A 12812-nucleotide genomic window follows, 5' to 3' on the forward strand; every position below is an offset into this window, starting at 1 on the left:
GCTGCAGGTTCAGGAAATCAGCTGCCAAAGGCTCCATCCTCACTATGGGTGTAGCAAGTATCTATGCTATGGGGGGGGGAGTGCAGGTGCGGCAATACTCACCTGTCACCATCCTCTGTCCGGCTCTGTCTAGCAGATTTGGAATGAAATGTCTCAACAACAGTTGTTTGAATTTACTTTCTTTAGACCCCAAGCGCTCAGAAAAATCTGTCAAAATCTTCAGCTGTTTGAAAACCAGGAAGGTTTTTTTAAAAAACCAAAACCAAAACACAACGCCAGGGAGACCTTTTGTGCGATTAACGAGTACGTTTTGCAAAATTACAAAGAGCACACATTTTTCCATATTATTTTTTTAAAAAAAATCTAAACTCAAAACAAGTTTTCCTGGATTTGCTGGAAACTTTTTCAGCACTTCCTTCTCAAGTTCCTCCTTTTCTTTTCCCCAAGGCAGCCCTGTTTAGGGAAGCTTTTAATCTTTGATGCATTACTGTATTTTAATATTTGGTTGGAAGCTGCCCAGAGTGGCTGGGGAAGCCCAGCCAGATGGGCGGGGTATAAATAATATATTATTATTATTATTATTATTATTATTATTATTATTATTATTATTCTGTTGAGAAGCTGCCCTGTCATTGTCGACTTTAGCCAGGTCTTCATTCTCCACAAGATATGATCTACAGTAGACGTAGCGCAAGGCTGAGCAAGAGAGATGACCAGTTAGACCCACTGCTGTAGTATCCTAAATTCTGATGTTCTGCAAAGAATGTCTCACACATTTCCACGAAAGAAGAAATGATATGCTACATTGTGTAGGTACAACAAATGCAAGCACTGACCTTTTCTAGGGAAATGCTCACTTGTAGGGAGATTGTGGTATCTCAGCAAACATTTCAATTTCAAATATTCTGATTATTTCTACTTTTAGTTAAGTATCTTTATTTATTTCCTTGATTTAGTGGGGGCAGCTGCCCCCCCTTGGCTGTGCCCATGATCCTCTCTGCAACTGACTAGGCAGAGGATAAACTGATCTGCTATGTTTCAACCTGCAGTTTTGTTTATAGCTCCTACACAGAGTCTAGGACTTGCCGATCAGAAGGTCGGCGGTTCAAATCCCCACGACGGGGTGAGCTCCCGTTGCTCGGTCCCTGCTCCTGCCCACCTAGCAGTTCGAAAGCACATCAAAGTGCAAGTAGATAAATAGGTACCACTCCTGTGGGAAGGTAAACGGCATTTCTGTGCACTGCTCTGGTTCGCCAGAAGCAGCTTTGTCATGCTGGCCACATGACCCGGAAGCTGTATGCCGGCTCCCTCGGCCAATAAAGCGAGATGAGCGCTGCAACCCCAGAGTCGGACACGACTGGACCTAATGGACAGGGGTCCCTTTACCTTTACCTTAAAACCCCAACAAATGCAACAGGGGTAAGAGAGGAATTGGGGGTGAGGATGGGGGCTCTGTGCTCAGAAAGTGGACGTTCCCATTACACACATGTGTGTGCATTACCGTAATTCATTCACCTTGTTCACGCGCCCCTGTCCTGCCTTTGCAGGTGGGATTAAAGCAGCCCTCTTTGCAGGGTCGTCGTGTAGGGAGGTGAAATCTCCACCCCCTAAAATTTATACACCATTTGATTGCGGGGAAACCTCAAAGCGGTTTACGAAAGATAGAACAATGAAATCAAGCCGGAATCATGAACCCTCTTTAAAACGCACAAAAGTGGAAATGCTAAAACAGATGAAAATGGCCTCAGCTTTATGAGCATCTGCTTAGGTTTGTCTGAACAGGGATGTTTTTAGCAGGAGCCAGCAAGAGTACAGTGAAGGCATCTTAAAGGTAAAGGTACATCTGACCGTTAGGTCCAGTCACGGACGACTCTGGGGTTGCACACTCTTCTCGCTCTATAGGCCGAGGGAGCCGGTGTTTGTCCGCAGACAGCTTCTGGGTCATGTGGCCAGCATGACTAAGCCGCTTCTGGCGAAACCAGAGCAGCGCACGGAAGCAGAAAGGCCCCTTACTGATCTCAATAGGCAGGGAGTTCCAAAGTGCAGGTGGTGCCACACTAGGTATTATGTGCCAATTCACAACCACAGCCTGTTATTTTGAGCCTTCAGAATGCTAATAATAATAGCTTCCCTCCCCTGCTGGGGCTTTAACTTGCCCTGGGAGAGAAGTCATCAGTGCAGAGAGAAAGAAGGAAATCCAGGAAGAGGGATGAGGATGATGACTGATGTTTTATTGGCTGCTTGTGAAAGGAATTTGGCCTGCAGAAGGGGCAGGGAAGGAGATGCAGGCCAGGCCTGTAACATCACGGAGACATCCTCTGTCTCCTCCCTTCCGTAGGCAAAGGATGGAGTGCATCTTGGTTGAAGCCCTGGTGGCTGCTGAAGAGCCTCCTTGAGAAATATAGCCAAACTGCCCTTTGCAAGCCCGTGCTTTGGGGCCGAAACAGTGACTCATACATTTATAAATAACAACTACAGCAATGGCGGTCCCAGGGCAGGGAAGTCTCTGCAGCGCCCCTCAAACGTGACCTGTTGATTTTTGGCACACCGGCAGATTTTGCTTCAGAGCCTCCCCACTGTGGCTTCTGCGTTGGCTTGTGTGGCTTTAGGCAAAGGCTCCCGCCCCCTCTCTCACACAAGCATCCTTCCTTGGGGTCATAGGCCGGGCTGCAGTGATGTCACAGAATGTTCATAAGTAGTCCAACTGCTGAGCTGAAGGGAGCTGTCTGTAGCAGGCGGGACTAACACCCTGTTCAGGGGCTTGGTCTGATTCCTTGCCCCACAGCCAAGAAGTCCCTCCCACTCCGCACAGCCCCATTGATTTTGGGGGTGCAGCAAAACCAAAACAAATTAAACACAGTTGTGGGATGGGCTGAGCCTAGCACTCTATGGGTGGATGCAAATCGCCCATACCTGGTCACCAGGTGGTCAATTGATAAGCGGAGCTGGGATACTGAACCCCTTGCTCTGGAGGAATCAGCCAGGGAGGGGGTGCTGTCTGCCTGTGGGTGGGTGCATATCACAGTGGACCAAAAAAGAGAGCTCGGGCACCCCATGAAGCCTAGCTGTATGGTGCAGGGGCTGATGGGATTTGTAGTCCAAAATAGCCAGGCAAGCCCAAAGCAACTGGAGGAAAGTAGGTGGAGGAATTTAGACTTTCCTTACCAGATATTTCCCTTCCTTTAGGGATGTTTCAGATGAGGAGGAAGAGGAAGAGGAGGGTTGGGTTGAGTGGACTTTGGATGCCCTCAGTAAACTGAGGGGCTCTGATGCCGTCACCTGTGTTTAAACTAAGAGGCAGGTCGATCCTGATAAATATTGGCAAATATTAGCTTGGATTGTGTCCCTCCTCTCCGGGTGCTCTCTTTCTCCTCCTCTTACCAAGTTATATAACTAATGCTATTAATTAAATAAACATTGTTCCTTAATGGATGGATTAAGTGCCGGCAGCTCTTGGCTGGGTCTGAATCGGAAGTTGCAGAGGACAAAGTCAAATGATTGGTTTTCAGCTCTACATTTCCCCCCACCACCACAAAAGGCATAAAGTGCTAATGGGATGTGGTCCCTTTACCCCACTTGTGCTCACCTGATGTCAAAGAGTTAAAAAAAACTATGTGGCTTTTTGTCAACGTCTGAAGGCAGCCCGGTCTTGGGAAGCTTTTAATGTTTGATGATGATGATGATGATGATGATTATTATTATTTCTTATACCCCAATCATCTGACCGGGTCGCCCCAGTAACTCTAGGCAGCTTCCAACAAAAATACACACACAGAGAAAAAAGTACATCAAACATTAAAAGCTTCCCAAAACTGGGCTGCCTTCAGATGTTTACAAAAAGTCACATAGTTTTTTAACTCTTTGACATTTGACAGGAAGAAGTTCCTCAGGGTGGGTGCAACTACCCAGAAGGTTTCCTGCCTGGTTCCCTATAACACACCCTCCGACATTTCTCCGATGAAAATAGGGACGTCCCATTCCATAATGACAATTTTACTGTTTATACCCCACACATCTTACTGGGTTGCCATTCTGGGCTGCTTCCAACATTTATAAAAACATAATCATTCAACATTTAAAAAACCACTTCCTTATACAGAATTGCCTTCAGGTGGCTCGGGGGTTAGATAACTCCGTACCCTCCAACATTTCTCCAATGAAAATAAGGAAAAGTGGGACATTCCAGGATCAAATCAGAAACCGGGGCAGCTTCTTTGAATCAGGGACGTCCCTGGAAAATAGAGACACTTTGAGGATCTGCTGTAGCCTCACTTCTCACAGTGAGGGAACCACCAGAAAGCCCTCAGAGATAGACCTCCATGTCTGGGCTGAATAACGGGGGTGGAGATGCTCCTTCAGGTAAACAGGACTGAGGCTGTTTAGGGCTTTAAAGGTCAACACCAACTATTTCAGTTGTCCTTGGAAATGTACTGAGAACCAATGCTGATCTTTCCCCCCCCCATTTTTTTCAATTAATTTTCCAAATTTGTAACAAAAATAACATACAAAACACACAAAAGAAAACACATTACAATACTAAAAAGAAAAAAGACAAAAAAACACTTGTTACTTCTAATCTGATTTATCTTTCATTGTTAATTCACACCCTCCCATCAGATGTCAAAGAGAAAAATAACTACCAAACTTTTAGAAGACATTATTATATTATTATTATTAATTGACTTCCTCAAATCCCCCCTAATTGAATTTTGTTGTATCACCTTGTAACAGTTCTCCAAAATCATAAAAGGTAAAGATAAAGGTACCCCTGCCCGTACGGGCCAGTCTTGACAGACTCTAGGGTTGTGCGCCCATCTCACTTAAGAGGCCGGGGGCCAGCGCTGTCCGGAGACACTTCCGGGTCACGTGGCCAGCGTGACAAAGCTGCATCTGGCGAGCCAGCGCAGCACACGGAAACGCCGTTTACCTTCCTGCCAGTAAGCGGTCCCTATTTATCTACTTGCACCCGGGGGTGCTTTCAAACTGCTAGGTTGGCAGGCGCTGGGATCGAGCAACGGGAGCGCACCGTGCCGCGGGGATTCGAACCGCCGACCTTTCGATCGGCAAGCCCTAGGCGCTGAGGCTTTTACCCACAGCGCCACCCGCGTCCCTCTCCAAAATCATATTTCTTATAAAATCAACTCCTTCAATTTACTACCCTCTTCTCTTTTATTGGTATTCTTACCGCCAATGTTGATCTTTTAGGACCAGTGTTACGTGGGTCATAGCCTATTTTGCAACTCGCAACATCACCAGGTCCTACCGTTGACTTTCCTTGGCTCTTCTCCTTCCAGGTATAATGCTTTGGTGACGGGCTCCCGGGCGAAAAGCATCATTGGCATCTGCTGGGTCTTGTCCTTCATCATCGGCCTGACGCCCATGCTGGGATGGCACAAGCCTGCCTTGGGCAACCAGGGTTCCTCTTCCTCTTTCTCCTCCTCCTCTGCTGGGGTGTGCACCAATGAGTCCTCTTCCTCCTTCTCATCCTCCTCCTCCACTACGCCCCCTTCCGGCAACTGCAGCAGCGACATGTTGGCCTGTCTCTTTGAGTCTGTGGTCACCATGGAATACATGGTCTACTACAACTTTTTCGCCTGCGTCCTCACCCCGCTGCTCCTGATGTTCGGCATCTACCTGAAGATCTTCATGGCCGCCCGGCGGCAGCTCAAGCAGATGGAGAACAAGGCGACGCCCGGGGAACGTTCCCGCTCCATCTTGCAGAAGGAAGTCCACGCGGCCAAGTCGCTGGCCATCATCGTCGGGCTGTTTGCCTTCTGCTGGCTGCCCATGCACACCGTCAACTGCTACATCCTCTTCCGACAGGGCTGCGGCCGCCCTCCCCTCTGGCTGATGTACCTCGCCATCATCCTCTCCCACGCCAACTCCGTGGTGAACCCTCTGATCTACGCCTACAGGATCCGGGAGTTCAGGCTGACTTTCCGCAAGATCATCGGGCAGCACATCCTGGGCAGAAAGCAACGCTTCAAGGGGACCACGGCCAGCCGGAGGTCCTCTGCTCACGCGGAGGAAGACGGCGAGAGTGCCGGCATGCAGATCACCAAGTACGCTCTGAACTTCTACGCCGGAGGGGACTTGGAGGGCATCCACAGGGACGGGGATTGGGGGAAAACCAAAGTGGGCTTGGAACTGCGCCAGAGCAAGAAGGTGCTGGCCGGGGAGGCAAATGGCCATGCAGCCCATCCCTGCAAAAATGGGGATCTCTCCAAAGCCTGCAGAGACATGGAGTTGCTGAGCCAAGAGCTGCTGGCCATTCGGGACTCTTACGCCACTGACCTGGAGACTTCGGCCGTAGAAGCCTCTGATGGGTCCTGAGGCCCCCTCAGGATGCAACGCGGCTGGAATGAAATCTTCCCTCTCCCCAGTGGTCTGCTTTCGTTGCAGCAAGAAGGGAGGGAAAGAAGGAGAGAAGGGGAGGGCAAAGGTTTGGGTCCTTGCGATGGAAGGGGAGGGGTCCCTGACACAACTGACAGAAAGACCTGAAGCGGCCTGGGGAGAAGGCAGGAAATGGCCAGGGGGCTTTTTCCCAGCCAAAGGTCAAAGGTGAAGATGGGCGGGACACAGAGACACCCTTCTTGTTGCCTTTGGAAGACTCTGCTGGGGGAGGGCCCGCGGCAACATCCGATGTTGCTTGGGACATCTGTGGCTGCCGGTGGCCAAAGCCCAGTTGTACCAGGAGAAAATGAAAGGGTCAATAGGAAGGAGCTTCATAGTGCTGAGGGGCTGTGGTTCCTGCATTTCAGGGGGTTGGACTAGATGACCCTTGGGGTGCCTTCCAACACTACAATTCTATGATTCTGTGAAGAGCAGAATGGGAAGTTTTTTGCTGGACACCCAGCTAGGGTGATACCAGGCTCATTCCTGGAGCTGGCGAGAGAGAGAGAGCGTGCGAGAGCGCATGGTTTAGAGGCATTAGAGACACATCCATTTGTGTAAAATCTTAAACAGGAAGCTTTATGATGCGATTTTGATTTTCCTCTGGCTGCCATAAGTCTCCTTGGGGACTTCTGCAGGGCAGGGCAGTTGCCTACTTAGCCTCTTCCACCAGGCCGTCTCCTAGGTAGGGTCTGGCATGATGGAAATCAGTAGGTGACTGTGCTCCAGTTTGCTCCCAGGGCACGGGTGCCTTTGAGATGATTAGGGGGGTGAACTTGCTCAGCAGAGAGGTAGCTTCCCAAGGGACCACCTGCCTACAGCTGGCAAGGAGTGCCTGCACGGGTCACCCACAAAGCTGGCCCAGCACAGATCTACACACTGAGAGAGTCCCTGGGACTCAGCCCTAGAACCACCTGGATTTGAACTCAGTGCCTATATGAGAAACAACCCAGAGGGCTACTGCTTTTAAGGCCCAATGCCAGATTTCTCCCCAGAGCTGTGTCTGCTAGCCAGAAACATCTTGGCAACCTTTCCAAACAGCTCCCAGATGCAAAACTCGTCTCTCTCCGTGCCCCCCTCCCCCCCTTGTGGTCTGGACCTAGCTGAAATCTGCCAGGCAAACCTGTTTTACAAGCGACTGCTGTTCTTCTTGGTGAAGGCGACAGCACCACGGACTGTTGAGCATCAGTCGAGCAGTTGTTGTTATGGCGGCCAAGCTCTAACATGACAAAATGGCAGCTTTGCATCGAGGAGGGCCGGCTGGGCTTGTCTTGGGGTTTTGTACACAGAGTCAGAACGGGCCTCTCATTTCAACCAAAATGGTCACCCATTGAAGAAATGTGACGGAGGACCTTCGGCAGGTAGGAGGAGGAGATGGCAGAGATGGAAGAGGGCGCTTGAGGGGGCAGGGTAGAGGCTTCTCCCTGTGACCACACAAGGAGGGCTATTCAGTCTGGTGCATCACCCATCCTTCTGAAACCGTCCATCTTCTAGTGTTCACTGAATGTTTGCCCTTTGTTATTGTCATAGATCATGCTCTGTCCCCCCCCCCATTTTAATAAGCTTTTGTTTCTGTTTTCAAGCGGCGTAAAACTGATTTTTAAAAAAATAAAGCTAAAACAAATGGTGACGTCTAAGTTTTGCAATTTCCATTAAAACCATCTCCCCTTGAATGCATTCTCTTGTTCTGGTTTCTCATGGCTGTGCCTGGGAACAACTGAGGCCTGTGGATAGAGGGTGGTATACAAATTTAATTGACAACAACAACAACAGATTCATAGCCTCTGCCATGGGACTTTACAAACTTCCTCAGTGTGGCTTGCCAGGCTGCCTTTGAGATCTTAACCACTTCCTCCGGTGGGCTGGAGAAGGAGCTGGTGTCTTGCTTGCGGATCGGGCCCTAGCCCAGCATCCTTTGCGAGAATCCCGGCAGATAAATGGTGGGCCATTGAAACTTGGGCAGTGCCCTGCCTCCCATCTCTCCCCCCCCCCGTCTCACCATGCTGGAGAGCTCACATGGTCACAGCAGCTGACCAGGCCCAAATCTGTCGCTTGTGATGTAAATAAACACACATCCAGCTAAAAATACCCCAGGGCTGATCTTAGGCATCTGAAAGCCAGTTTTCTGAAAGAGAGTTGGTTTGTTTTTGTGTGCCCATGTGTTTGTTGTACAGGAGGTGGTTGTTTGGGGCTAGGTGGTGCCCATTCAGTACCTGTGATGATGGTGATGCCATCAGCTACACCACGAAGTGACCAGGTGAGGAATCGCACTGTCAGGGATAGACTCAGGCATAGGTCAGCAACAAAACAATAAATCAACCGAGGCCACTGAAGTTAAGGAAACAAAGCACAGCTCAGACCTAGTAGTCTCAGCAACACACTCTATGTCTTGCCCCAATGAAGCAGTTGTGAGGACTGAAGCTCCCCACCTTCCCAATATCCACTAGGACTCCTCCTCTCCAGGGTCTTTCCCATTCAGTCTCAGGCTGTGTCTGCACACAAGCACCCTCTGTTCTTCCCTTTTTATTTATGCATGTGTTCTCGGAGACCAGTGGGGAGGGGAGATGGTTGCAGCAGGAGGGGGAAACTTCCTGGATTCTTCAGCGGCCTGCCTCATGTTCCCTCTCCTCTTCAGCCTCTGCTTCTGATTCCATTTCTGGAGTCCTCTCTGCCACAGCCTCTTCCTGCTCACTAAACCCTGTTGCCTTTTCAGCTTCCCACACCACCTTCTCCCAGTCTGCTCCTTCACTTTTTCCAGCCAGCTAGTACAAGATTTGCAGTAAACATCCTGGCCAGACAAGGAGCTGCCATCAGTCCCAAAAGAAGGAGGCAGGCTTGGGCACAAGGGATGAGATGGTTGCCTTGCCGTGTGGCTTGCTAGGTTGAGCTGCCTCTGGCAACTCCCTTCCCCTCAGAGGAGGGGATTATCCTCGGAGGCACCCTCAGCTCCCACCAGGCCTCAGCTGCCTGGGCCTCTCTGGCACTCTCTTCGTGAGGCTGTTTCTAATGCTTTTTTGTATGTTGCGTGGGGAAAGACGCCTTCACCACTTGGTTTTCTGCAGAGCAGGCCTGCCCAGCTGAAGAACACACCCAGAGCTGTGAGGCTTCTCCACTCACTCCAGAGCGCAGAAATCTCTGGGTCAGTCACCCACAGGACCACACGCAGCAGGAAGTGTGGGAAAATACCAGCAAAAGAACCTCGTCTGCTGACAGAAGACTCGTGCAAATAAGAGAGAGTCTCGTGGTGAGCTGCTGGAGGGCTCTGCCAAATACTGTCCCAAAATCAGGCTACAGGAGACCCTCAGTTCCTCAGTTGTCCCCATCACTTGTGTTGCCCACCTGCCACAACCCTCACTGAGGGGGGTGGGGAAATACCAGGGTAGTATTTTTGCAGAAATCTTTGCTGTTTCCAGACAATTTGTCCCATTCATCAGATTCTGACCTCCTCCAACCAGCCAGTTGACATAGAGCATCCCTCCTAATTGTTTTGCACAAAGTTCACTGGGAAGTTAGAGCATGTTACTCAGTTGCTGAGTAAGGAGTCTCCTCACGAGTAAGCAATCCCTGAAACACACCCATCACCAGCTCAGGGTGTGGTCTCTGCCTCCTTGCCCTTGGTTTCTGTTCCCCTGCCTTGCTGTGTTATATTTTGTCTGAACTCCCTGCGTTGACCATGGACTTCTCACCTAACCTGGACCCATCCTAGACGGAGTCTCTGTGGTAAACAAAATCTGCCCTTTTCCCCATATGGGATATCCAAGAGCCCATATAGAGTCCTTACGTGGGTTCCCTATCAGTAGGAGAAAATAACAGAGGCCAACCAGAGATTATTGAGAAGCAAAGCAGCTAGTAAGCCGGATCTTTATTAAAGCTGTTGCAACAGGGTGCTCCCCCATACGCAGGAGGACGGAGGAGGACCCACAACAAAGGTGTTCCTGCCCTTATACAGACATTTTAAATTCCCTGCCTTGGAGCTCAAGACCACCCCTCCATACATCATACATACAGTACATCACAGCAGGGGTGTAACCCAAGACCACCCCCCACAAACACCATACCTACATCACAGAAAAGGTGGTCTACAACAGAAATTTGAATGTTGTTGTTTTTCCTGTCCGCCAGGTTATTTGATAATGCCTTATCTGATTGCCTTTCCTGGTAGTCTGCCCATTCCTTTGAAATGGTGATTACTCAATTCCTGTAACAAGCAAGGTTTTTTTCACCTCCTCCCTCCTTGCAGAGAAACATTTGGTCAGCTTGGGAGTCAAAATGGTTTCAGGACGGTCTTCCTGTGCTGATCTATGTACATGCTTGGTTGGTACATTTATGAACATTTATTATATACCGTATTTTTTGCTCTATAAGACTCATTTTTCCCCCTCATAAAAAGTAAGGGGGAAATGTGTGTGCGTCTTATGGAGCGAATGCAGGCTGCGCAGCTATCACAGAAGCCAGAACAGCAAGAGGGATTGCTGCTTTCACTGCTCAGTGATCCTTCTTGCTAATCTGGCTTCTGAGATTCAGAATATTTTTTTTCTTCTTTTCCTCCTCCAAAAACTAGGTGCGTCTTATGGTCTGGTGCGTCTTATAGAGCGAAAAATACAGTATATAAGACCTTAAATTTTATTATTACATCTCCCTGCTGGACCTTGGATTTATTCGGGCTGCACTCCACTAGAAACCCTCTTGCTAAGGGTTTGTCTTGCCAAAGGGCAAGTGTCTTGCTAAGGAACTCCTGTCTCGTGAAATTGGGACCCTCGTTCCTGAGGGCACCCACCTTAGCAGGACAGGTATCCTGAAATGGAACTATGGAGGTTGTTACTCTTTACATTATCAGGAGGAAGAGGCACCTGGACATGCAACTGCAAGGCCCAAGGCTCCTGAACCTGCACTTCTTTGGCCTGGATTGGGAGAAGACACATCATTTAAAGCCAGAATCTCAGACCCTCCAAGTGTCCCTATTTTCCAGGGACGTCCCCGATTTAGATAAGCTGTCCTGGTTTCTGATTTGATCCCGGAAAGTCCCGCTTTTCCTTAGGATGTCCCTATTTTCATTGGAGAAATGTTGGAGGTGTCTGAAGGCAATCCTGTATAAGGAAGCTTTTTTTTAAAAAAAAAGTTTAATTATTTGTTATGTTTTTATATATGTTGGAAGCTGCTCAGAGTGGCTGGGGCAACCCAGTAAGATGTGTGGATTACAGTGGTACCTTGTGTTACAGATGCTTCAGGTTACAGACTCCGCTAACCCAGAAATAGTACCTCAGGTTAAGAACTTTGCTTCAGGATGAGAACAGAAATCGTGTGGCGGTGGCGGGAAGCCCCATTAGCTAAAGTGGTACCTCAGGTTAAGAACAGTTTCAGGTTAAAAACAGACCTCCTGAATGAATTAAGTTCTTAACCAGAGGTAATAAAAGGTAAAGGGACCCCTGACCATTAGGACCAGTTGTGGCCGACTCTGGGGTTGCGGCGCTCATCTCGCTTTATTGGCCGAGGGAGCCGGCGTACAGCTTCCGGGTCATGTGGCCAGCATGACTAAGCCACTTCTGGCGAACCAGAGCAGCGCACGGGAACGCCGTTTACCTTCCCGCCGGAGCGGTACCTATTTATCTACTTGCACTTTGACGTGCTTTCGAACTGCTAGGTTGGCAGGAGCTGGGACCGAGCAACGGGAGCTCACCCCGTCACAGGGATTCAAACTGCTGACCATCTGATCGGCAAGTCCTAGGCTCTGTGGTTTAACCCACAGCGCCACCCGTGTCCCAAAGGTACCACTGTATAAATAGTAAAATTATCCTGGAATGGAACGTCCTATTTTCACCGGAGAAATGTTGTAGGGTATGGAATCTCTAGGCTGAATCTGGGATCCTTCGTCATCCCTCCATTGTCCAGCCAAGTGTGAAGCTAGGAAACCTTCTGCGATACTGGATGTTTTTGTTCTGAAACATCAAAGAGGAGGCAGCACTGAGGAAACAATGGACCACCTGAAGCCCAAGGGCTGCCCACACCCATTCCCTCCTCAGGGAAACAATGCCTGGCAAGAAGAAAGGCCATCCAGCACCTTCACTGCAAGGACACTAGCCCTCACCTGCCTGGGAAATCCAAGCAAAGTCAGTCCAGCAGGTCATTTGGAGGAAGTGAGAGAAGCAATTCTGGCAGGAGAGAGTGAGCAAGGCTGACCATTTTTCTTCTTTGCCGGCTTCTTCCTTGTAAAGGAAGCTTTCTTTTGGAGAATGCTATGCAGGGGGACCCTCTCTAAAATAAGCTAGTGGAAAGCCAAGAGGGCAGCGAGGTCATTAAGCTATCGGGGGAATTATATATATATATATAAAACAAACTGTGATGTGGGTGGCAGCTGTTAAGTGTTCACTGCAGGAATGGTGCCTCTTGAACCCACATCCTGTTATTGAAGGAGACGAGGA

The 12812-nt window shown here is 49.3% G+C and overlaps 1 protein-coding gene across 3 annotated transcripts in view; it reads left to right on the plus strand.

The window, feature by feature from the left end:
- Nucleotides 1-8030, plus strand: part of ADORA2A (adenosine A2a receptor) — a 29274-nt gene extending 21244 nt beyond the window's left edge. For all 3 annotated transcript variants that reach the window (XM_053369197.1, XM_053369198.1, XM_053369199.1), the window contains exon 3: nt 5295-8030. In XM_053369197.1, the coding sequence (XP_053225172.1) occupies nt 5295-6333 (1039 nt within the window). In that variant the 3' untranslated portion in view covers nt 6334-8030. The remainder of the gene's footprint in view (nt 1-5294) is intronic.
- Nucleotides 8031-12812: the final 4782 nt, after the last annotated feature.

This window comes from Podarcis raffonei, chromosome 16 (genome assembly GCF_027172205.1).
Source record: "Podarcis raffonei isolate rPodRaf1 chromosome 16, rPodRaf1.pri, whole genome shotgun sequence".
In the NCBI taxonomy this organism is placed as follows: Eukaryota; Metazoa; Chordata; class Lepidosauria; order Squamata; family Lacertidae; genus Podarcis; species Podarcis raffonei.